This window comes from Vipera berus (assembly GCF_964194415.1).
Source record: "Vipera berus genome assembly, chromosome: W".
In the NCBI taxonomy this organism is placed as follows: Eukaryota; Metazoa; Chordata; class Lepidosauria; order Squamata; family Viperidae; genus Vipera; species Vipera berus.
In genome coordinates, this window is record NC_138210.1 from 64,552,059 (window position 1) to 64,575,746 (window position 23,688).

Below are 23,688 nucleotides of genomic sequence, written 5' to 3' on the forward strand. Positions count from 1 at the left end.
GTCTCGTCAGTGTCAAATCCCTCCCCCTTGTACTTTATTGTTACAATCTTAATTTAGCAACCCCAGCAACTTTCTCTCTTCTCACTCTCTCTCTTGCCTCTGCTTGGGATATCCCCTGATGCGAAAGAAAGCAGTAAAATCCCACCTTCTCACTGTCTCTCGCTCGCCTCTTCCTCCCTCCTTCACAGAAAGGGATCAGCTTAAAACCTCCAATCCCTCTTTGACTTCACCTGGTCTCTCTCTGATAACCAGCAACAACCACCACCACCACCCCTTCTTTCCTCCTTTTCTTTCCTTCCTCCTGATCCATGCCCACTGCGCCCAAAACCGGCAGCAGCTGTCTGAGCTTCCCTCTCCCCGGCCAGGCTCCTGCAAAGCCTTTCAGCCATCTCTGCTACACACTCCCCCCCACCTAAGCAGTTTCTTTGGTCCCCCAAAGAATAGAGAACTTTTTGCTAAGCATCTATATTATCCTGGAGTGAATCAACCTTCATTACACAGTAAACATCACTCTCTCTCTCTATGCTATGGCCTGGGGCATCGTATGTTAATCTCTTCACCGGCCATATCACCCGTCTTGGTCTCTGTACTTTAGACTCAGCAATATCACGGCAATATCTCCCCGGCCAGGCTCCTGCAAAGCCTTTCAGCCATCCCTGCTACAATAATAATAATAATAATAATAATAATAATAATAATAATAATAATAATAATAATAATAATAATAATGATGATGATGATAATAATAATAATGATAATAATAATAATAATAATAATGATAATAATAATAATAATAATAATAATAATAATAATAATAATAATAATAAGTTGGAAGGTACCTTGGAGGTCATCTAGTCCAACCCCCTGCTAAGGCAGGAAACCCTATACCATTTCAGACAAATGGCTGTCCAGTCTCTTCTTAAAAACTTCCAGTGTTGGAGCATTCACCACTTCTGGAGGCAGGTTGTTCCACTGGTTAGTTGTTCTAACTGTCAGGAAGTTTCTCCTTAGTTAATTAAAGAAGGACTGATTGATTAATGACTATCAATCTTAAAGGCTCAAATGTTATCTCCTGGTTGGAGTCAGAGATATCTGGTTGGCCATAATGCTGGACTTTGATCAGTTGTGATAGTTCCTATGTTCTGATGATGATGATGATGATGATGATGATGATGATGATGATAATGATAATAATAATAATAATAATAATAATAATAATAATAATAATAATAATAATAATAATAATAATAATAGAGTTGGAATGGACCTTGGAGGTCTTCTAATTTGATTCTCTGCTCAGGCAGAAAACTCTATACCATTTCAGACTAATGGTTCTCCAGTCTCTTCTTAAAAACTTCCAGTGTTGGAGCATTCACAACTTCTGGAGGCAGTTTGTTCCACTGTTTAATTGTTCTAACTGTCAGGAAATTTTTCCGTAGTTCTAGATAGTTAAGGGAGAGCCAGTTTGGTACAGTAATGAAGGCATCTAGCTGGGAAGCAAGAGATTGTGAATTCTAGCCCTGCTTTAGACACAAAATTAGCTGGGTGATTTTTAGCCAGGCCCTTTCTCTCTACCCTAGGAAAATGGCAATGGTAAAACACTTCGGAAATCTTGCCAAGAAAATTTAAGGGGCTTATTTAGGCAGTTGCCAGGAGTCAAAAACCTGACTCCAAGGCACCCTCTCCTTCCAAAAACTGCCGCTAATCAATGTTTGTCTGAAACCAATAAGTTTAGTTGCTATCTACTGTCTTGCTTCTAACTTCTTCTTTTTTTCTTGTGCCAATGCATCTCCAAAAAGAGGAAAGTCCTTATTGCTTTCACAATTTCTCTCACCCTTTCCAGCCTTTAGGTAGATGGGAGAAATTTGCCTATGATTCATCGGAATGCAAATATGATTTTGCCCTTTTTGTCCAAAATGTGCACATGGATTGCTTGTCACACTATTATTCAGGAGAGAAAATAATGTAAGCAGAAACTTATTGGTTAAGTTTGGATAGATTTGCATAAAACAGTTATACAGTACGTGTAAATTCAACCCTTAACAAAAATTCCTGCTAAAATGATAGCTTAACGATATGCTAAAATTGTTGCAACAGAATAAAATAAATGGAAAGGAAAAGAAATGAGAAGAAACCGATTAAAATGAACAATGTCTTTCAGTCTTCTCTTTCCAATGATTGTGTCCTATGAAATAATTTGCTATACTTGCCTGATGTAGCCTTCAAAATCAGATTTCCATCTCTCTTCATCTTCTCTATTGTTTGCTACTCTGCAGAGCTCAGGCATTGGAAGAGTGTGTTTGCTGCAAACATCCAACAGATTTTGAAACATGGCAAAGTCATATAAACACAGATTCAAAAACTGAGAATGTTTTCAGCGTCACTTCATGCAATGAAATCGCTGAAGTGCTTGGAACAATGCTGGAATGAAGAAAAACTCTGTTATGTCCACCTGGAATAACCTTCTGAGAATGAGTTTAACACACACACACACACACACACACACACACACACACACACCTCAAAGGATTCAGGAAACAATTGCTAATTCCAATTATACTTTATAACAGGGGTGTCAAACTCAATTTCATTGAGGGCCGCATCAGCATTGCGGTTGCCCTCAGGGGGCCGGGTGGGTATGGCCAGGATGGGCGTGGTCTACTGGGTGGGCATGGCTAGAGTGCGTATGGCCTACTGGGTGGGCGTGGCCAGCTCTACATCATTCGCATCAAGGGTGCCTATGGGGGCCTGGGCAGGAGTGGGACAGATCTGAGGGTCTCTGGCAGAAGGAAGGTCTCTGGGCCAGGGCCAAGGCAGTGGGGGCCGTTCCCTCATTGTTTCCAGGATGGCTTCGCGGGCCACATGAAACCACTTCATGGGCCGGATCCGGCCCCCGGGCCTTGTGTTTGACATGTCTGCTTTATAGGAACAGGCTTTCAGGGAAAAGTGTGGGAGGGAGGTTAAAAAAGTCAAGATGGCAACCATGTCTACACAACTGAAGTCTTGCCCCCATTTTATTGCGTCATAATGCATATAAAAATGGTGAGGCTTTGATATGCCAGCCTCTACTAGCGATATTAAAGCATTTGGGAATAAAGAAGGGCACACATTATTTTCTTAAATCTGTTCATGTTTTGCACAGGAAATTATGCTTTAGTCCCCATTCCAATGTTAATGTGGTATAGTGATGAGGGAGTGGGGAGAGTGAGGTTCAAATTCACCCCCACCTTAGATATCTTTGGGGCAGTTCCTCTCTCCCACCCCTGCCACCTGAGAGGGATGTTCTGGAGAAAGAGAAGAGCTTATCTGCATGCCTGCCACCTTGATCTCCTGAATGAAAGTCAGGCTGTCAATCAAATACCTAAAATATACTTTTGCACAAAAATAGGTTTTTAAAAATTCTTTCGGCACATCCCTTTCAGCCTCCTTCACACTTAGGAACTCATGAACTGCCAAAATGAAAAGACTTGGATTAAAACAAATAAAAGCCATCAAGATCTGTTAAATGTTTCTTAACCTCTTTCTTTTTCTCTATCTGTGCCCAGTGAAGCTTATGTGAATTCAGGAAGGAAGGAAGGAAGGAAGGAAGGAAGGAAGGAAGGAAGGAAGGAAGGAAGGAAGGAAGGAAGGAAGGAAGGAAGGAAGGAAGGAAGGGAGGGAGGGAGGGAGGGAAGGGAAGGAGGGAGGGAAGGAGGAAGGAAGGAAGGAAGGAAGGAAGGAAGGAAGGAAGGAAGGAAGGAAGGAAGGAAGGAAGGAAGGAAGGACTTATTGGTACATCACAATCCTCTTTATGATCCTCTTTCTTATTCTTTTGGTACAACAGCCCAACTCCAGAGCTTTCCAACCTGAGACCAATGATCCTCTGATTATAGATCAGCAAGCTAAATAGATTTTTCTCCCTCATTCTCTTCTAGGAGAATTGATTCCATTAGAAGCAATAAGGGAACATTTATATATATGGATCATCTATCCCAGGGATGTCAAACTGGCGGCCCGCGGGCCGGATGTGGCACACACAGGCCTTGCCTACCCTGATTCCGCAAAGGCAAAAAACATTGCAATACATCACAATATGTCATGTGACGTGATCAAGTTTGATACCCAAGAATAACTCTGTTATACTTATTAGAGTAAATAAATAATTATTTCTAGTAAGTGTTGGTAGTCCTTGACTTACAATTCACAATCATTCACTAGTCATCTGCTTGAAGTGACTTATGACAGCCCTCACATTTATGACCATTGCAGCATCCGCAGCTTACATGATCAAAATTCAGGAGCTTGGCAACCAGCATGTCTTTACAACAGTTGCAATGTCCCAGGATCATGTGATCATCACTTGCGACCTTCCCAGGGGACTTCCAACAAAGTCAGCTGGGGAAGCTGGATATGCATAATAATAATGGTGATTCACTTAACAATCATGGTAAAAAAGGTCATAAAATGAGGCGCAACTTGCTTGACAGCCTCAGAGCTTAGCAACAAGAAGTTTCAACCCCAATTGTGATCATAAGTTGAAGACTGTTTTTCAACTCTAATTCTTTGCATACTGTATCAAAATAAGAATAAAACGCAAAAATGAGATAGTAATGTGAAAATAAGATAACTTAATTTGGGACTGATTGAAATTCAGTTGTGGTTAGACCCATCAAAATGAATGAGACTAATTGTGGTTAATTATTTTCATTGATTTTTCTTTAGCGCAACTTAAATTCAGATTTAAATTGGTGGATCTGTGCAACATCCTTGCCATTCATAGGAAAGATGATATCAAAGGATTATAGGAATTTCATAACATATAATGATGTATAATATAAATTTTCTAAAGCCATTTTAAGGCTCTCCAACTGCTTTTTAATTTCTTTAACATCTTTAATAAAACATAGTAAAATGAAAGGTCTCTGTGGACCAAAGTTTCCTATTATAAATTCTTAACTTGATAATTAATTTTCTAGGGAATAAAGAAAAGAAACAAACTTATTAATTTTACTCATTGCTTTTGACCTTCAGTAACCTTAATTGAGAATAGGAGTTTAGAAACCCAAATCTAATTTTCATTAAGCAATATGGAATCAACTCATTTCTAAAAAGGCTAAGAAATTTCCACTCTTATAAAAGAAATCCAGAGTCTTGTAGCTTCTCCAGGACTAGTTATCATTCCTTCAGTAAAGGTTTAGGGGAGCAGCAAAACTTCATTAGTCTTGTATTACAGGACATGTGTAGTGTTGACAAAGTTTCTTTGTTCCACCATAATTACTTTGAGATTAACAATGGAATATCGTGAAAGCTGAGATTTTGGGCCACTGCCTTATTGCTATTTTGAGTTCTGATATGCAATTTCTATTCCTTTATTTCATTTATTCAGAATCTGGCTAGTTTCCCCTATGCAGAATTCATATACCAGGAAAGACAATGGAATTATAATACAGTACATTAGAAAAATGCTTGATTGAATAATTGAATAACAGAGTTGGAAGGGACCTTAGAGGTCTTCTAATCCAATCCCCTACTCAAGTTGTCCAGTCTCATCTTAAGAACCTCCAGTGTTGGAGCACTCATAACTTCTGGAGGCAATTATTCCATTGATTAACTATTCTATCAGGAAATTTCTTCTTTGTTCTAGGTTGCTTTCTTTCCCTGACTAGTTTCCATCCATTGCTTCTTGTTTTGCCTTCAGGTGCTTTTGAGAATAGGTTGACTCTTTCTTCTTTTTGGCAGCCCCTCAAATATTGGAAGTCTGCTATCATGTCATCCCTAGTCCTTTTTTTTTTTATTAAACAAGACATACCCAATTCCTGCAACCGTTCTTCATACGTTTTAACCTCCAGTCTCTTAATAATCTTTGTTGCTCCTCTCTGCACTCTTCCCAGAATCTCAACATCTTTTTTATATTGTGGTAACCAAAATTGGATGCAATATCCCAAGTATATTAGCATCCAACCTTGTTTTCTCTTTCTTTCTCTGTATTTAAATCCCATAATCCCCATTACTCCCCATCTAAATAATAATAATAATAATAATAATAATAATAATAATAATAATGATGATGATGATGATGATGATGATGATGTTGGAAGGGACCTTGGAGGTCAACTAGTCCAACTCTTCCCCCATTTGCTACGTAAAATTGAATCCATGCATCTCTATATGTTTTTTGACCAGATGCCAATCAAGAGCACCCAAGGAAATCTTACTCCCGTAAAGATATGAATTCTGTCATATCAGAGAGGTGAAAATCTATTTATTACAAAACCTTCCTGACAATTCATTATTTTCACAAACAAATTTACAGATTATAAGAATTTTGGAATGAAAAGAACAGAGTTTTGGTTTGCATAGTACATTTATTCAACAATAAAGTTTTTTTTATGATTGTGGACCAGAGAAAGGAGACAAGAGAATTTAAATTTTACTCACTTAAACAATTAATATGGTTGCTCATTTCAAAGCAATGATCTTGGATGCTATACAAAATGAAAGCAAACAATAATTACACCAACCGTCTGAATAATACAGTTCAACTCAAACATATAATTCTCAATTTACAGTTGAAAACAACCACCATAAAAACAATCAACTAATACCTAATTGAATTTATACATTCAGACCAAAATGGATTTCTACCAAAGAGACACATTAAAAATAATTTAAGAGTGATAATGGACGTATTAGAATACTATGAACTACATCCAGGGAAACAACTGGCATTCCTAGATGCTCAAAAGACAATTGATAATATTTCCCGGCAATTTATGACTCAGCAATTACAAATAATGAACTTTGGACAGAACTTTATAAACATGATAAAAACAATATACAACAAACAAAAGTGATTGTGAATGGAGATTATACTGAGAACTATGAGATAAGAAAAGGTACAATGCAAGGATGTCCACCAAGTAGCCTTGGTGGAGCAGTGGGCTAATGCCTCCTTAAGTAACACCAGCTGCCTGCAATTAGTGCAGGTTCGCATCCCACCAGGCTCAAGGTTGACTCAGCCTTCCATCCTTCCGAGGTAGGTAAAATGAGGACCCAGATTGTTGGGGGCAATTAAGCTGACTTTGTAATAATGCCGCTTGGGTGTGTGTGTGAAAGCCCTAATAAGCAGGCATATACATAGAATGAAGGCTACTGCTAAGCTTGTAAGCCGCCCTGAGTCTTCGGAGAAGGGCGGGATATAAATGGAATAAAAATAAAATAAAAATAAAAATTATCTCCATTGTTATTCATTACCACTCTGGAAGTCTTAAATAGAAATATCAGACAAGATACAGGAATTAAAGGACTGGAAATAAAAGGCGAAACATATAAATTACAAGCTGATGATTTGGTATTTATTTTAGAAGAACCTTTGGAGATGATTCCTAAATTACTGGGAAAGGTAGAACAGTACATAGAAATGGCAGGACTGAAAATAAACAGAGAAAAAAACTAAAGTAATAGTTAAAAATCTTACAGACAAAAAAAAAAACAAATGTCAGAAAAAACAGAATTAGTTAAAATATTTGGATATACATTTAACAGCAAGATGTTCAACAATAAAAGAAGATAACTACACAAAATTATTGAATCAAATTAAACTGAATTTTGAAAAATGGAAAAATTTGCAATTGTCAATATTAGGAAAAATTGCTACAGTGAAAATGAATGTATTGCCAAAAATCTTATTTTTATTTCAAACAATACCCATAAAACGAGAATTTGTTTTCAAGATTAAAATTCATTAATTTTGAAATTTGTCTGGCAAGGAAAGATTAGCAAAAATGTTTAAAAATATGTCAGATAGATGTTGGAAATGAAAACATAAGTCAGGCGCCTATTATCATGTTTGGTGGACATGTGATAAAGTAAAGAATTATTGGGAAAAGATACATAATTGGGAAAACATGTAGATTTTAAACCTTAACTATTTTTATTAGGTCGAAAAGATTAACAACAAAGCCTATATTTGATTTTACATGTCACAACAGCGGCAAGAATAATATTTGCACAACATTGGAAAAATGAAGGAATACCATCAGATGAAGAAATAATTAAAAAAATACTAGAATGCGCAGAGATGGACAGATTGACTATGAGACTGAAGGAAAAAGAAGAAACAGAATATTATCAAACTTGGGACTTATTTTACTGATGGTTAGAGGAAAGAATAAAGGATTAGGAATTAAATATGTATTTAAACCCAGATAGCACGTTGGTTGAAAAATTATTATTGTATGTATGGAAAAAATAAATAAAACCTTATAAAAAGCCTCAATCAACTAGCAGAATTTGCAGAATTTCATGCAAATTACCCAAATGCCTTGGATAATAGCCAGGTCTTCAATGCCTTATGAAAGGTTAATAAGCTTGGGACCACCTGGATCTCTGAAAAGATGTAGTTCTAGAGCAAGGACCAAGTTGACATTGGTTGATAGGAGAGACCTGAAGTTTCCTCATCTTGCTAGTTCTGGTAAGGTGAGCAGAAATAACTGGAGACAGGCAATCCAACAAATAGCCTGACCCTATGCCATGTAGCGCTTTATAGGTGACAACCAGCACCTTGAATCTCTCCTGCATAGGTCACAGAGCAGTGACTATTATGTAGAATGCCAAAAATTGCCTGTGTAGTTTCACGGTGGGCCATCAACAGCTTCCATGTGTTCTTTAAAGCAGTCCCATCTACAAAGTGTTACAGTAATCCAAACAGGAGCTAAGACACGAGTCATAATGAACAAGGTTTCCTGGTCCAGGAGTCACTGCAGTTGGTGAACCAGATTAATTAGTGAAAAGACTATGTTTAGTATAGTAATGTACAATAAATGTAAATAATGCAAGATCAAATAATCTGCAGAGTACTGCTAAATATCTACCTTAACATTCATGGTGAGTTATAATTCTATTTTGAGTCCTTGAATCTAGGAGTCAACATTCAGTAACTAAAGATGTGACTCTGGGATTTTATCAGGTGAAACAAAGCAAGTATAAACTTCTCAGACTGCCCTGGGAAGAGTGTAAAAATAGGACATATCAATCTAGATTGAGAATCTGTGGCAAACTAGCCACCCAGTAGCACATGTTCAATATAGAAAACCAGAAGAAACCTGGAAAAATGCCAACTGTGTTTATTTAATTTGTATGGTTTATATTTAAATATGTTGGAGGTGTTTTTAATTTTTGGCCATTCTAATTCCTAAATGGAGATGAATCACTTCACAAAAACCTTTGTAATCAACAGCCTATCCATTACCAGTTTGCCACTCAAATAATCTTGCATACCTCGAACAGCATCAGTCCTGCTGGAGATGCCTCCAGCTTCTTCATAAAGGAATTTTCTTTCTCTTTATAAAATCCTTGATGGTCTCCTTGACCTTCTCATTCCTTAAGGTATAAATAAAAGGGTTCAGCAGTGGAGTGACCACTACAGTTAGAACTGCCACTGCTTTCTGGATATCCCGAGAGCGTTCCTTGTTAGATAAGGAATACATAAAAATGGCACTGCCGTAGAAGATGGAAGCCACCGTGATGTGAGATGCACAAGTGGAATAGGCCTTCTGCTGACCTTTGGTAGCTTTCATCCGAAAGATGGTGACAATTATGTAGAGGTAAGAGACAGCAGTGACTGACAAAGAGCTGAGGAGTACCACAGAGGATAGGGTGGAGGCTAAACTCAAAAGGACATGGACATCATTGCAAGAAAGGGTGATCATTGGACTGTAGTCGCAGAAGAAGTGATCTATGATGTTGGAGTCACAGAATGATAACTGAAAGATCAAGCAGAAGGAGACAATGGTAGACAGGAATCCTCCGATCCAGCAGAATAGGACCAAACAAATGCAAAGACAATTGTTCATGATGGTGGCATAGCGAAGTGGATGGCAGATGGCAACGTAGCGGTCAAAGGACATCACAGCAATGAGGATGAATTCAGTGGTTCCAAGGAAGAAATACAAATAGCACTGGGCAGAACAGGCTAGGAAAGAGATGGCTTTGTTCCTGGATATAAGGTTCATCAACATTTTAGGGGTGATGGACAAGACAAAAAGGACCTCCAAGAGGGAAAGGTTGCAAAGGAAGAAATACATCGGGGTACGAAAGCATTGATTGAAGCCTACCAGTAGGATGATGGTGAAATTCCCAGCAAGTGTTAACAGAAAAACTACTAAGAGCAGAGTAAAAACACCTATTTCCAGAGACCTAGACAGCTGGAAACCAATTAAAATGAATTCTGTTACCTGCTCCATGTTTGTTCCATTGTAATTTCTTGATCTCATGTCTAAGTTGAGCTTTGGAAAAAAAAATAAACACAAAGTGTTCATGTTGGAGCTTGCTGTTTCTTTCTTTCTTTTTTTTTGTTTCTTCAGATAAGCCACTGTACTTCCCTCCTGAAACCCTTCCTCACTAAAAAAAAACAAATCATTAATTTCTCTCCTAATATTTTGGAAATCCAAAAACCAGTTCCCCTTTGAAATCTAATGCAACGAATTGTTCTAAAGCAATTTATGGAGATTGAACCAAGGTACTGCACACTTATTTGGTGTATATTAGGTGGCGACCCAAGAATTGATCAACTGCAAAGATCAACAATCATTCTAGATGGAAAAAGCAGTTAACTTCACGAGTACATAGAAGAAAATAGTACACAACAAATACAGTATAGGCAAATTCCTCATTAGTGATTTACAGTGTCACCCAACTTTAGAGTGGCAATATAAAGGTTGCATTTTGTGATGTAATATCACAGTGATGGCTGCATGATTCTCTAAGAAAGCATAAGTGAAGAAATAATGAAAAGGCTACAAAACACTAAAGAAAAGAAGTTAAAGAATGACCAACAGCTGATTGATTTTACTGTAGTTTAGAATCTGGGATGAACGTTGTCTGATTGATGCATTGGAGATGTAATATCTCAACCCAAAAAATGGATTGATTCAGTCATAAATGCAAGCCTTTTGACTGAAATTAGCCAGAAAGTTATAATCAGAGGTTGTAAAGAGAGCCAGTGAGATGTAGTGGGTAATGGGTTGAACTAGTTACCAAGAGGAGCAGGTTCTGATCCAGCCACAGGTTCCTACTGGTTGGCTTTGGACAGCCACATTCTCTCAGCCCATACAGCTAAACACAAAATCACTGACATCTTTAACTTACCTATAGATTATGTCTTCAATCATCGGGTTCAATAAAGACTAAAATATTAAGGAGATACTTATAAGAAGGCATCTGGGAAGGTTCATTCTTACCTATTATAAATTTTCAACTTAGCTATATAATGTCAGGGGAATTTGAGTCTCCAGCTGATATTGAAGAATTGTCTTGCCCAGAGATCTTCAGTACCTTCAGACAAACATTAAAGGAAAGAAGGAAAGACTGAATTGATGATTATGTAGTAGAAGGAATGACAGAACATTGAAGTGGCGGGAAAAGGGATATCAGCCTAGAATCCCTATGTAGCCACAACAGAATAAGTCCAACCGCCCTTGAGTGCCATTGAACTTTATCTCATTCTAAGCAGTTACCAACTGTTAGTTGAGAAGATTGCTGTGCACAGGCTTTTAGCAATAAATCAATTTAATTGAACTTTCTTGTATGGACCTAATCTTTCACACCTGAGAGGTTTATAGACTTGGGGAGTTAAAAAAATGTTAAGGAGGGAAGGGAAAAAGTAAGCTGGCAACTACTTGATTAAAAAAAGGGCAGAAGTCCTAATTCTGTTTTTTTTTTCTTCTTTTTCTTTCACTCATTTTTATTTTATAGCTTCTCTTTTTCTTATTTACCTTTTTTCTTCTTATTTCTTCTCTTTCCTTATTTACTAAAGGAAAGAAAGCCAAATGACCATTATTTTGTTCCACTGCAGCTGGTCAAATAGAACAAAATGTTACCCACATATAAAGTTACATATATTAACCACAGATCTTCGTTTGTGAGCAGTAGAGCCTCACATAGATCACCTACGCACAGGACAAAGTTGTAACTCTAAGCCTGAACAAACCAAGGAAATAATGCATTGATAGAATTAGATTCAGAAACGGAACTTGTTAAAGATTGTATGATAAAATGGGCCCAGAATATTCAAGAACCAATAACGATGGATACTTGGGAAACAATCTGGGTCAGAAATGTAAAATTTACACAGGCACAAAATTTAAGAAAGAATTTTTATAAGATGTTTTATAGATGGCATTTAGATCCTAAGAAATTGGCATCTATGTATTCAAATTATCAGCCTAAATGCTGGAGGTGTGGTTGTGATGATGCAACCTATTATCATATATGGTGGACTTGTAAAAAAGTAAAAGCTTTTTGGATTAAAATTTGGTGGAATATGCAGAAGATATTTAAGAAAAAGATAAAATTTTCTCCATAATTATTTTTGCTGGGTATTACTATTGACTCTACTGCTATAGAAACTAAATTGATGCTGAATTTAATAACGGCAGCAAGACTTTTGGTAGCGCAATATTGGAAGAAGGAGGATTTGCCTACTATAGAAGAATGGACTTTAAAAGTTTCGAACCTGGCAGAATTGGCGAAAATCTCAGCATATTTGAAAGACCATTCGCAACAAAGATATATTTTGGAATGGAGAAGATGGATTGATTATATCCAGAATAAATATGGGACCAAAAAGTTTCATTTAGCATTTGAATGAGTATTAGATTTATAAGATTTATTATTATTTAGTTATTTTTAAGGTGAGTTAAAGTGCGATAGGACTCAAAGTGTTATTATAGTTAGTTTGCATATTATAGTTTAAGATTGTTAGGTTACAATGGCACTGATTTATAATAATTTATTCAGCAAATGTATAAATATTACTTCCAAATCTTGCCTTCTCCTTTATCAATCCATAACCAATTCCCACCTCCCTGGTTTAGCTGTGGAAACACAAGTAGCTTGTGAACATAGCTTCCTGTTTGGACTTCTTGTTCTTGTTGTTGTTAGCTGCGAAGTCGTGTCCGACCCATCGCGACCCCATGGACAACGTTCCTCCAGGCCTTCCTGTCCTCTACCATCTTCTGGAGTCCATTTAAGCTCATGCCTACTGCTTCAGTGACTCCATCCAACCACCTCATTGTCTGTCGTCCTCTTCTTCTCTTGCCCTCAATCTTTCCCAGCATTAGGCTCTTTTCCAGTGAGTCCTTCCTTCTCATTAGGTGGCCAAAGTATTTAGGTTATTTAGGATAAGTCTCACATTGTGGGATCAGTAAACATATGGATGGGGTAATTCCAAAAGTCTTTGGAAAAGGTCTACATTTTTAAAAAACATTGATAAAGTTTTTGGACTGCTGGAAAGCAACGGATCAATTTTCTGCCAGTCTTACTGGAAGGCCAATTAATATGAGCAGGTCAATGGCAGGAACTTTGGCAATGAACCGATTTGCTTAGAGGAAAATAAATAGAGTCTCTTGAAATGAACTTCCTGTGTTAGGAACTTACTGGTTATGTTGATCTATGAGGGCAAAGTCTTTTTTATTATCTGGGCTTAAAGGAGCATGAGAGTTACTGTTTCCAGTTGGTGGAATGTCCAAAGTAGGAGCTTGATAAGAGTGATACCATTTTCTGTACCACTGAGAAGAAAACTACATCAGTGGCCTCATGCAATGGCTTGTATCCTGAAATGAAACATAGAGCTTAGGATATAAATAGGAACTCTCCAAACTAAAGTTATCAGAAGAAATCCAAACTTACATCTCTCTTCCAAGGACAGCTTCTACACATTGACAATTTTCTCACCAGGAAGGTAAGTATGTGACACTCACTTCACTGCACTGAGGCTACTTTCCACACATAGATCTGGGTCATCCAGGAAGGAGAGACGACCAACAGCTAATGGGTTCTGTCAATGTGCATCTGTTTTCTACCCTTCCTCCTATTGTGTGTCTGTATTTATGTCTAGGTGTGCCATGGAAGGGCTTCATATCTTCTGTTGTGAATCACTCATCAGAAGGGAAAAGGGAGTGGGGCTTTGAATCAAAGTTATGAATGGAATGGATGGAGTAAAGTGGAGTGGAGTGGAGTGGAGTGGAGTAAAATAGAATAGAATAGATTTGACCAAGTGTGATTGGACACATGAAAAATTTGTCTCTGGTACGTAAGCTCTCAGTGTACATAAAAAAGTGCAAATGACAGGCTCAATAATTCCTCTATAGAAATGTATCAGCAGATCCTTGGGCAATCTGAGCTTTCTGAGCTTCCAATCTGATGCAGAAAAAACATTCTTTGTTGTGTCTTTTTAATGATGGCTGTAATGTTAAGTGTCCATTTCAAGTCCTGGGAAATTATAGAGCCCAGAAACTTGAAGGTCTCTACTGTTGATATTGTGTTGTCTAATACTATAAGAGCTGGTAGAATAGAAGAGCTCCTCCTAAAATTCACTATCCTCTCTACAGTTTTAAGTGCATTCAGCTCCATATTGTTCCAGCAGCACCACAGGGCCAGTTGTTCAATCTCCTGACTATATGCAGACTCATCACAGTCTTACATGAGACCAAATGACAGTTGAATGCAGTTGTTCCAATCTCAAAATGGATGAAGCCCAATGCCAGATGCTCTTCCCCACAAGCTACATTCTGCAGGCATTGATAGCTTGGTTGGGATAATTCCAAAAGTCCTTGGAAAAGTTTCTGATTTTTAAAAACATTAACGTTTGGGGGGAGGTTTCTCAAAAACAACCAACCCATTTTCTGCCAGTCTTACTGAAAGGCTGGTTAATATGACCAAATCAATAGAAGGAATGTTGGCAATTAATTGGTTGACTTAGGGAAAAAGACACAAAGCTTTTTAAAACCTACCTTCCCATGTTAAGCTTGATATTAGCAACTCACTGTTTCTGTTGACATGTGAGGGTAAAGTCCTTTTTATTATCTGGGCTTAAAGGAGCAGGATTTACTTTGAACTATGTATGAGTTGGAAGATGTATTTAACTGTGTTAATGTAATTCAGCTTTCTCCAAAGAGGTCATTACTGACCCCTAAGAGTTGATGGGACTATCCAAGCACTTTTTATTATTATTATTCCTAGTTCTATTATTTATTTATTTATTTATTTATTAATGGGATTTATATCCCGCCCTATCTCCCGAGGGACTCAGGGCGGCTAACAACAACAAAACTTAAAGTTCTCTGTACAGTAAATTAAAAAATAAAATTTGAAATAAATTAAAATAAATTAAAGAATAAAGTTAGAATTGTAAATATAATTAAAATCCCTGTCAGTCTAGGTCAGCCAGGTGGAAAAGGAGTGTTTTGAGGCTGCGGCGAAAGGACTGGAGATCTTGGGCCATCCGAAGCTCAGGGGGGAGCTGGTTCCACAGGGCTGGCACTCCCACAGAGAAGGCTCTTCCCCTGGGGGTCGCAAGCCGACATTGTCTAGCCGACAGTACCCTGAGGAGGCCTTCTCTGTGTGAGCGTACTGGGCGATGGGAATTCGTTCCCGGCAGCAGATGGTCCTGCAAGTATCCCGGGCCTAAGCCATGTAGGGCTTTAAAGGTAAGAACCAGCACCTTAAATCTCACTCGGAGGGCAACTGGTAGCCAATGCAGGTCACGCAGGAGGGGTGTAATATGGGTGTATCGGGGTGCTCCCATCACTACCCGTGCAGCTGCACTATGCACCAGTTGAAGCCTCCGGGTGGTCTTCAAGGGCAGCCCCATGTAGAGAGCATTACAGTAGTCTATACGGGAGGTAACGAGTGCGTGGGTGACTGTACGTAGGGCATCTCAGTCTAGAAAGGGGTGCAACTGGTGTACCAGGTGAATCTGGGCAAATGACCCCCATAATACTATTAGTTAAAGTAGTATTTACTAATTTTTAGTCATGTAATAATTGTTGGGTGTTGATGAACAATCTAAAACTTCATCAAGTTGTTAAGCTCAAGAGTTTGGAGAGCTTAAGGAAATTCAATTCATTTTATACTTCAGCACCCATATTTGGTCGGAAAGACATTTAGGGGGAGACTAAAAGTGACCATTCTCATGGAAACCACTAAGGACCCAGAGTAACCTTAAAAGTCCAGAGCTCTTTTAAAAGTGGTCCCTAAGTTGTGATTTCAAAGACTGTATATGGAAAAATGATTATATCCATTAAGTCATATGGTAGTTTGCTTCCCTTCTGGCCCCAAATACATTTGGGACAGTGATCTGCAAACACACAGTTCTCAGCAACACAGAGGATATGGATTTTTGGAAAACAGTCTCCATTCATCTCCACTCAGACCCACCTTCTCCTTAAAAGATCAGTTCATCCTTCTAGTGAAAAGTAACATGCCTTCATAAAAGTCTTTTGACCCATACACAGTGATAAAAGCTTAAGAGGCTTCATTCCATTCTCGACTTCTGGTTTGCCCCACAGCCACTATGGATGGTTGGGAAACTTGCTCTCTCTCTCCCGTCCAGTTTTACATCACTGGGGGGCCCTGAAAAGGGCCAAAAGTTGCCCCAAAGAGGCAACCAGCAAGGAGGGGCACTCACTGGATCACAGGAGAGCCATCTGGTGATCCCTCGAAACTGGCAGATGAAAGGACCGGCCATTGTGGCTCATCCCTAGGCTGTGAACAGCCGAAGTCACATTTTCCACCAGGCAACTCTTAAAGCAGTGCAGAAGAGACTGGGTGAGATCTACCTCTTTTACACCCTAATTGCTTTCTGTACCTCCTTAAGCTGCTAAGCATTCTCCCCCCCTGCGGCGAGGGAAGGGGGACTTTAGCCCTCCCTCCAGAAAGAGCGGTGACTAAATACCCAGGGGCATTTTAAACGTTGGAAAAGTAACTGAATCTCAATTGGAACTTTATTTCTTAAAGCATGTAGACTGAAAGATTTTTTTATTTCTTATTTTTCATTATTTACTTCTGTTGGAAATCTGGGTTTCTTCTTATAAAAAAAAGAAAAACTGAAAAGATTAAAAGGGCCTCCTTAGGGTTCCGCCGGTTAGAGATTGCTGGCGGGTGATTCCCAGGGGGAGGGCGTTCTCTGTGGGTGCGCCCGCCCTTTGGAATGAACTGCCGATGGAACTTCGGACTGCCCCCGACCTTCGCTCGTTTCACCGGGACTTAAAAACCTGGTTGTTTGAATTGTCTGGCCTGGACTGAGGGATTTTAAATTATATTAAATTAAATTAAATTAAACTAAATTAAATTAATTTTAAATTTCAATTTTAATGTTATCTTAATTTTGTGGGCTTGTATTAATTTAATTGTATTTTATTCTCTCTTTTTGTATTGTTTTTAGCTTGCCCTGTGAACTGCCCTGAGTCCTTTGGGAATAGGGCGGTATATAAATTCAATAAATAAATAAATAAGATAACTTTGGGACTCAAAGGGAAAGTTTAAAAGAGGCCTGGTTGACTCCCCAGGGAAATAGATAAGATACATAACCTTGAGAGCTCTGAAACAACAGCTGTGAAAGGCTCTGTGTTCCCTAACTAGGAAAAAAATCTCTCATGGATTTTCTAAGTGTAAAGCCTTCAGTTTAAAATATCAATATGAAAGAAGGCCAGGAACAAAATTTCTTTATGGATGAAGATCAACAAACTCTCGCTATGTTGAAAACACTAATTCAAACTCTTACCACTACCAATGAAATACTAAGAGGCTATGTGAAGGAACAAGAAGACAGTCCAGATATGAAAGCCCAAACTTTGACCACAGCTAAACAACCATCTATACAAAATATAATAGAAAAAATGAAACTTTCAAATACTATGACAGAAGAATCTACAATTCAACAAATATTGACATTTGAAAATCCAGAAAAGATATCGACAATTTGGGAAAAGGAAAAGGTTTCTTATACAACACAAAAGGAACTAGAGGACCTAGAAAAAGAACAGTTGGATGAGAAGACAAACAATTCAGAACAACTGAATCAATCCCTGAACAAAAGTAAAAACCCCAATTAAAATTAAAATTAAATTAAAATTAAAATTCTCAGCCTGGGCCAGAGAGCTCGAAGAGCCAGGTCTTATCTGTATGTAATTGAATTACTACTACCCAGTCACCATGCTGCTTTTCAAATATGTGAATGCAATATTAGAAAATCAATAAAATTTGTAAAAAAAAAAAAGTTAGCATTCTCATGGAAACCACTAAGAACCCAGAGTAACCTGAAAAGTCCAGAGCTCTTTTAAAAGTGGTCCCTAAGTTGTAATTTCAAAGACTGTATATGGAGAAATGATTATATCTATGAAACAGAACCATATAGAATATATTCTATTGGTTTGATTAAATTTTAATTAAATTGTCATTAAAATTAAGTCATATGGTAGTTTGCTTCCCTTCGGGCCCCAAATACTTTTAGGACAGTGGTCTGCACACACACAGTTCTCAGCAACACAAAGGATATGGATTTTCGGAAAACCGTCTCCATTCATCTCCTCTCAGACCCACCTTCTCCTTAAAAGATCAGTTCATCCTTCTAGTGAAAAGTAACTGTAAAGAAGAGAAAGGAGACACTCCACATAGAAGACAAAGTCCATGGAGAAATGGGAGGATCAGGTATGAGTTATAACCACCTGGACATGCCTTCATAAAAGTCTCTCGACCCATTCCCAGTGATGAAAGCTCAAGAGGCTTCATTCTATGGCTTGTATTCTGAAATGAAACATAGAGATTAGGATATAAATAGGAACTCTCTAAACAAAAGTTATCAGAAGAAACCCAAACTTTCACTACTTTTCTAAGGAAAGCTTCTACACGTTGACTTTTTTTTTTCCACCAGGAGGGTAAGTATGAAACCACTTTGATCTACACTGTTCTAAGGCTACTTTCCACACATAGCTCTTTGATCCTTTCTCTCTATATGCTCTGGAGTTTGCAAAACAGCCGTGGTTTCTTCCTATCCTCACAAACTTTTCAGAATTACTCATGGAGTAAACTTGAATCTAGCTGGCAGTAGTGATACAGAATTATATCCATGTACCTGGTGAATCTCTTAATGAAGTAGATTTCTTTCTTTGTATACAGAGTAGTTGGAGGCTTCATTTTGGCTCAGAGTGTACCTGTATACTTCCTTTCCTCTCCCTCACATATTTACCTGGACCGTACTGTGTCTTTGGCAATCATTCTGGGTTTAACCATAGTTCATTATTTATTAATAGATCATTAGATTTTGGTGTAGAGGTTAAAGTATCTGGCTAGAAACTAGAAAATGTAAGTTCTAGTCCCGCCTTACACATGAAAGTCCTCTTAGTGACCTTGGGCCATCTATTCTCTCTCAGCCCAATTCACATCAGAAGTTGGATTAAGCCTGGGGAGACCCAGGATTCCGTACCCCCATGTTCCCTCCATGGCTTTGGGCCAATCATTTTCAGCCAGCACACTTCCCAGATTTATTGTGATAGGGATAAAATAAAGCATGATTCTTATCTAAATTTCCTTGGGTTCTTGGAAGTCAGGGAGAACAAAGATCTAATAAGAAAGATAATTATCAAGGAAAACCATGGGTGGTAACCAGGCTCATTTTTAGTTTCTCATCAATTATATCTTTAGGAAATAAACATGAGAAGGTTTCAGTTAGGCAAGCTAGGATAGCAATTTTCTCTGCCAAAAAGGGTAAACATTTGAGATAAGTGACGGGAAAGCTACCCAAGCACACTACATGGTTTAGAGTAAAGTCCAGATCAACATGCAAAGAGAGATCAGGGTTTGACCTTAAAAAGCAGAACAACACATTCACAGATTCATTACAATGGGGAGGTCAAAGTAATAGCCTATTCTTGTCTGCCAAAACAGTTGTTGATCCCAGAGGAAAAGTAAGTAAGACACTCAAATAGACTGGACGTCTCTGGCTTCCAGAAGCTCCCAGAAATCTCCTTCTGTCAGTGAGAGGGAGAGCTTATATCAAAACAGGAAACAAAATCTCAACCTTGGGAAATATAGAAGTGGACAACTTGAGGTCCCAGGACTGAACCCATCCACATGGACCATTTCTGTGGCCCTGACAGACCTTCTAACCTGATTTCATTACAGTCAGCAACCACATTATGCACAGACACCCATTTTAAGACTGCAAACAAACAAGAGAATTCATTGTTCAAAAATATTCTTTGATACATTGCAAACCATCCAAAGATGGGTAACTATATGATTTTTTTTAGAGAAGATAGATGATAGATAGATAGATAGATAGATAGATAGATAGCAGGCAGGCAGGCAGATGATTGATAGATAGATAGATGATAGAATAACCAATATTACAATATTCTGCTTCATTCTGCAATGGCAAGTTGAGTTTATATTGCTCCTCTCCTTTGTCATCTGTATTTTTCTCTAGGTCTCTCTAGTTCCCAACTTTTAAAATCTTAGTTTTATTTCTCTAAAAATTACTTCATCTTGTTTTCTGCCTCTTTGCAGACAGACAGCAAATATTATTATTATTTAGCGTATGATGAGAACATAATAGAAGATGAAGAAGTTTATCCTGATGGAAAGATGCAGGAAAATAACCAAAGCCCTAAGCAAAAGTGTTGAAACCATTTTTAAGACCAAAACAATGAGAAAACACTTGGAGGTATCTCAGACAGATACCTCCCTAATTGGTTTTCTGCTTTGGTCTACCTGGTGGAGCTGACAATATTTTTCGTCTTACCATTCCTTCCTTCCTTCCTTTGACCACCTTCTTGTCAACTCTCCTTTCCAAACACATTACTTAGCATCCTTCTCTCATTTTAGCAAAAATCATTCCTTAGATGCATTTTTTTTCCTCAACCGGAACCTCTTTCACTTCATCATTTCATCAGGCAAACCTTTTTGCAACTCTTCTTAGAATAACTCCACACACTGTGGGTTTTTGAAACAACTTCTGTTCAGCAGCCTCTTTCTTTACCTTCACTTTCCATTCCTTCTGGTGGGACATAATTATCAAGCATCAGGGAAATCAGGAGATCCAGGCAGTTCAAAGGTGTACACAGATTTATTGTAAGCTTAAGCTCTCTACAAGAATCTGAACTACTAACAGTCAAGGGAAATTAGTGGGAGCTAAGACTAGAAATGAATTCAAAGTGGGCTGGCCTTAGATCTCTTGTGGGTAGGAAGCAAATGCTTTTGCAGCAGCGCCCCCCCCCACAGCCCAATCAAGCTTGGAAAAGGCCTCCGGAGCCTGGATCAGGCCATTGGAGGGGGGGTTGCAGAAGCGTTCCCCGGCCTCAAATCTGGGTGGCAGAGAGCAGACGACAGAGAGGTGAGTCCGGCACGGCAGGAAGGGAGGAAGAAGCATGAGGTATCTTGGCGGGTTGGGGAGGCCTTGGGGGCCTGTTCCAGCACTAGGCCCTCCATGGCCTTCCCCACCCTGAGATACCTCGTGTTTGCTTAATCAGCCGCATGCATTTTAACAAGCAAGGGAATGATCTTGTACCTCGAACGAGATTCATTCTACGAGTTTTTGAGTTACAAGTGGAATGGGCAGGTTCTATTACACTCATAACTCGAGGACTACCTGTATCAATAATACAATGCATTGCCCGACTCACTGCTTGGTGTCTTCCTTCAGCCTGACCAAGTATATCTTTCTTTAACTACCGTTTCCTTGGCATGTTATCTCTGTAATATTTCAAGTCATAGTCTTCTCATTCGAGCTTCTAAGGAAGTTTATTACAGATAGTCCTCAACTTACAACAGTTTGTTTAGTGACCGTTCAAAGTTATGACCGTTTTTCACACTTACAACCATTGCAGCATCCCCAGAATAATGTGATCAAAATTCAGACTCCTGGCAATTGACTCATATTTATGACGGCTGCAGTGTCCCAGGGTTTTGTGATCATCTTTTGTGAACTTCTGATAAGCTAAGTCAAGGGGGAAGCCAGATTTGCTTAACAACTGTGGCAGAAGTCGTAAAATGGGGAAAAATTCACTTAACAAATGTCTCACTTAGCAACAGAAATTTTGGGCTCAGGTGTGTTCCTATTCAGAATGTTCTTACTCTAAGATTTGATTTTTCTAGCCTGCTCTTAGATAGATTGGAAATTTCGTTTCAGTTCTGCATCACCTAGAGGAAATATTGAATACAGATAAAAATATCTCTGTCTGTTTGTATAAATGTCTCTGTCTGTGTATCTGAATTTCTATTTATGTATCTGTATGCATTTGTACAGGTAAGTCCCCAAGTTACAACCATTTGGTTTGTGACCTTTTGTAGTTACAATGGCAGTGAAAAAAAGTGACTTATGATCGGTATTCACGCTGCTGACCGTTGCAGCATCCCCAAGGTCAGGTGATCACCTGACATGTATTTATGACAATTGCACATATCATCACCATTTGTAATCTTCCCAGCTGGCTTCCAACAACCAAATCAATGGGGAAAGCCCAATTCGCTTAACATCTGCATGATTTATTTAACAGTTGCAGTGAAAAGGTCATAAAATGGGACAAAACTCAGTTAACAACTGCTTTGTTTGCCAATAAAAATTTTGGGCTCAGCTGTGGTCATAGGGTGAGGACTACTTGTATAGAGAGAGAGACACACACACATACAAATATTTAATTTAGAACTAGGTAAGGAGACCACTTAGTGCACAAATCACAAGGGCCCACAGCTCAACTGCATATGTAGCCATTACCTGAGAAGTTTTAATGTTAAATGAGGAAGTCAGAGGATCCCTTAGAATAGTCATGTCAAGTGCAGAAAAATCTGGAAGTCCAGGCAGTTCAAATGAACATACAGGTTTATTGCAAGCTTAAGTTCTCTACAAAAATCTTAACTATTAGCGGTCAAAGCAAATTGGCAGTAGATAAGAGTCAATGAAATTCAAGGCGGGCTGGACCTGGATCTCCTATGGGCATGAAGAGACCCAAGACTAATGACAGGTTGACCCCTCCCTAAGGGTCAGCCTGGTCATCTGCTACAATTCACCTCTCATTTGCTTCTAATCTCCGCAGATTCCTGCAGTCTCCCACCATGCTCGCCTCCAAGGTCTCTTGCTTGCTGATAGCCTCTTTGGCCTTTATTTGGGGGGGGTCTGCTGGCCGTGCCCAGCCAAGGGCAAAACTGGGCAGAATTCCAGCGGAAACACATGGACAATAGTCCATTCCCACCTATCAGCCCCAGATTATATTGTGAAAACATGATGCGGTTTCGAGGGTTGACCTGTCCTTTTTGCAAACCCCGCAACACTTTTATCAATGCCCCTGCCCACACGGTCCAACAACTCTGCCAATACATCAGGGGACCATCTGCCATTACCAGCAGATTTAATTTCAATTTGGTCGATTGCTGGTATACTAGTGGCTTGCCTCCCCTTTCCTGCAACTATCGAGGAACCGTGTTGTCAAGTCGCGTTCATATAATCTGTGAAAATTATGAGCCCGTTCACTTCATTGAAATTCTATGAGAAGCAAAGATGTGAAATTCTCCTTCCATCTCCTGAAGAAGACCCTGCAGTCGTGGACCAATGATTCAGCTCTGTTTTGCTTTATCTCTTCCCTTCAATGATATCAAGTGTGCTTTTGAAAAGAAAAGTCTTCTAACAAAAATTCTCTCTTTAAATAGATCTGGACATGAGGTTCTGAGGCTCTGCAAGGCCTCCTACCTTCTCTATAATGTCCAGACTTAGCAATGAACTGCCCTTATCCACAGTACAGTTTATTTTGAACTTGGTTGATTGCTTGCATCGGTGGCTCTCTGCCTTATTCTTGCAACGATCAAGGAAACGTGCTGACAAGATGCTTTGGGGTAACCTGTGACACTTGCGTGGCCGTTCACTTCGTTCGAATTGTA

At 38.8% G+C, this 23,688-nt stretch overlaps 2 protein-coding genes across 2 annotated transcripts; one reads left to right on the forward strand and one right to left on the reverse strand.

Annotated features, from left to right (window-relative positions):
• Positions 1-9,299: 9,299 nt before the first annotated feature.
• On the reverse strand, positions 9,300-10,064 carry LOC308676354 (olfactory receptor 6M1-like; the record flags this gene model as incomplete). Its single annotated transcript, XM_081342164.1, has 1 exon — positions 9,300-10,064. One exon carries the CDS (start codon positions 10,062-10,064, stop codon positions 9,300-9,302), a length of 765 nt encoding a protein of 254 aa, XP_081198290.1.
• A 12,920-nt stretch (positions 10,065-22,984) lies between these two features.
• Positions 22,985-23,302, forward strand: LOC308676355 (ribonuclease pancreatic-like; the record flags this gene model as incomplete). The annotated part of the gene is made up of 1 exon (XM_081342165.1): positions 22,985-23,302. One exon carries the CDS (start codon positions 22,985-22,987, stop codon positions 23,300-23,302), a length of 318 nt encoding a protein of 105 aa, XP_081198291.1.
• Between the last annotated feature and the right edge of the window lie 386 nt (positions 23,303-23,688).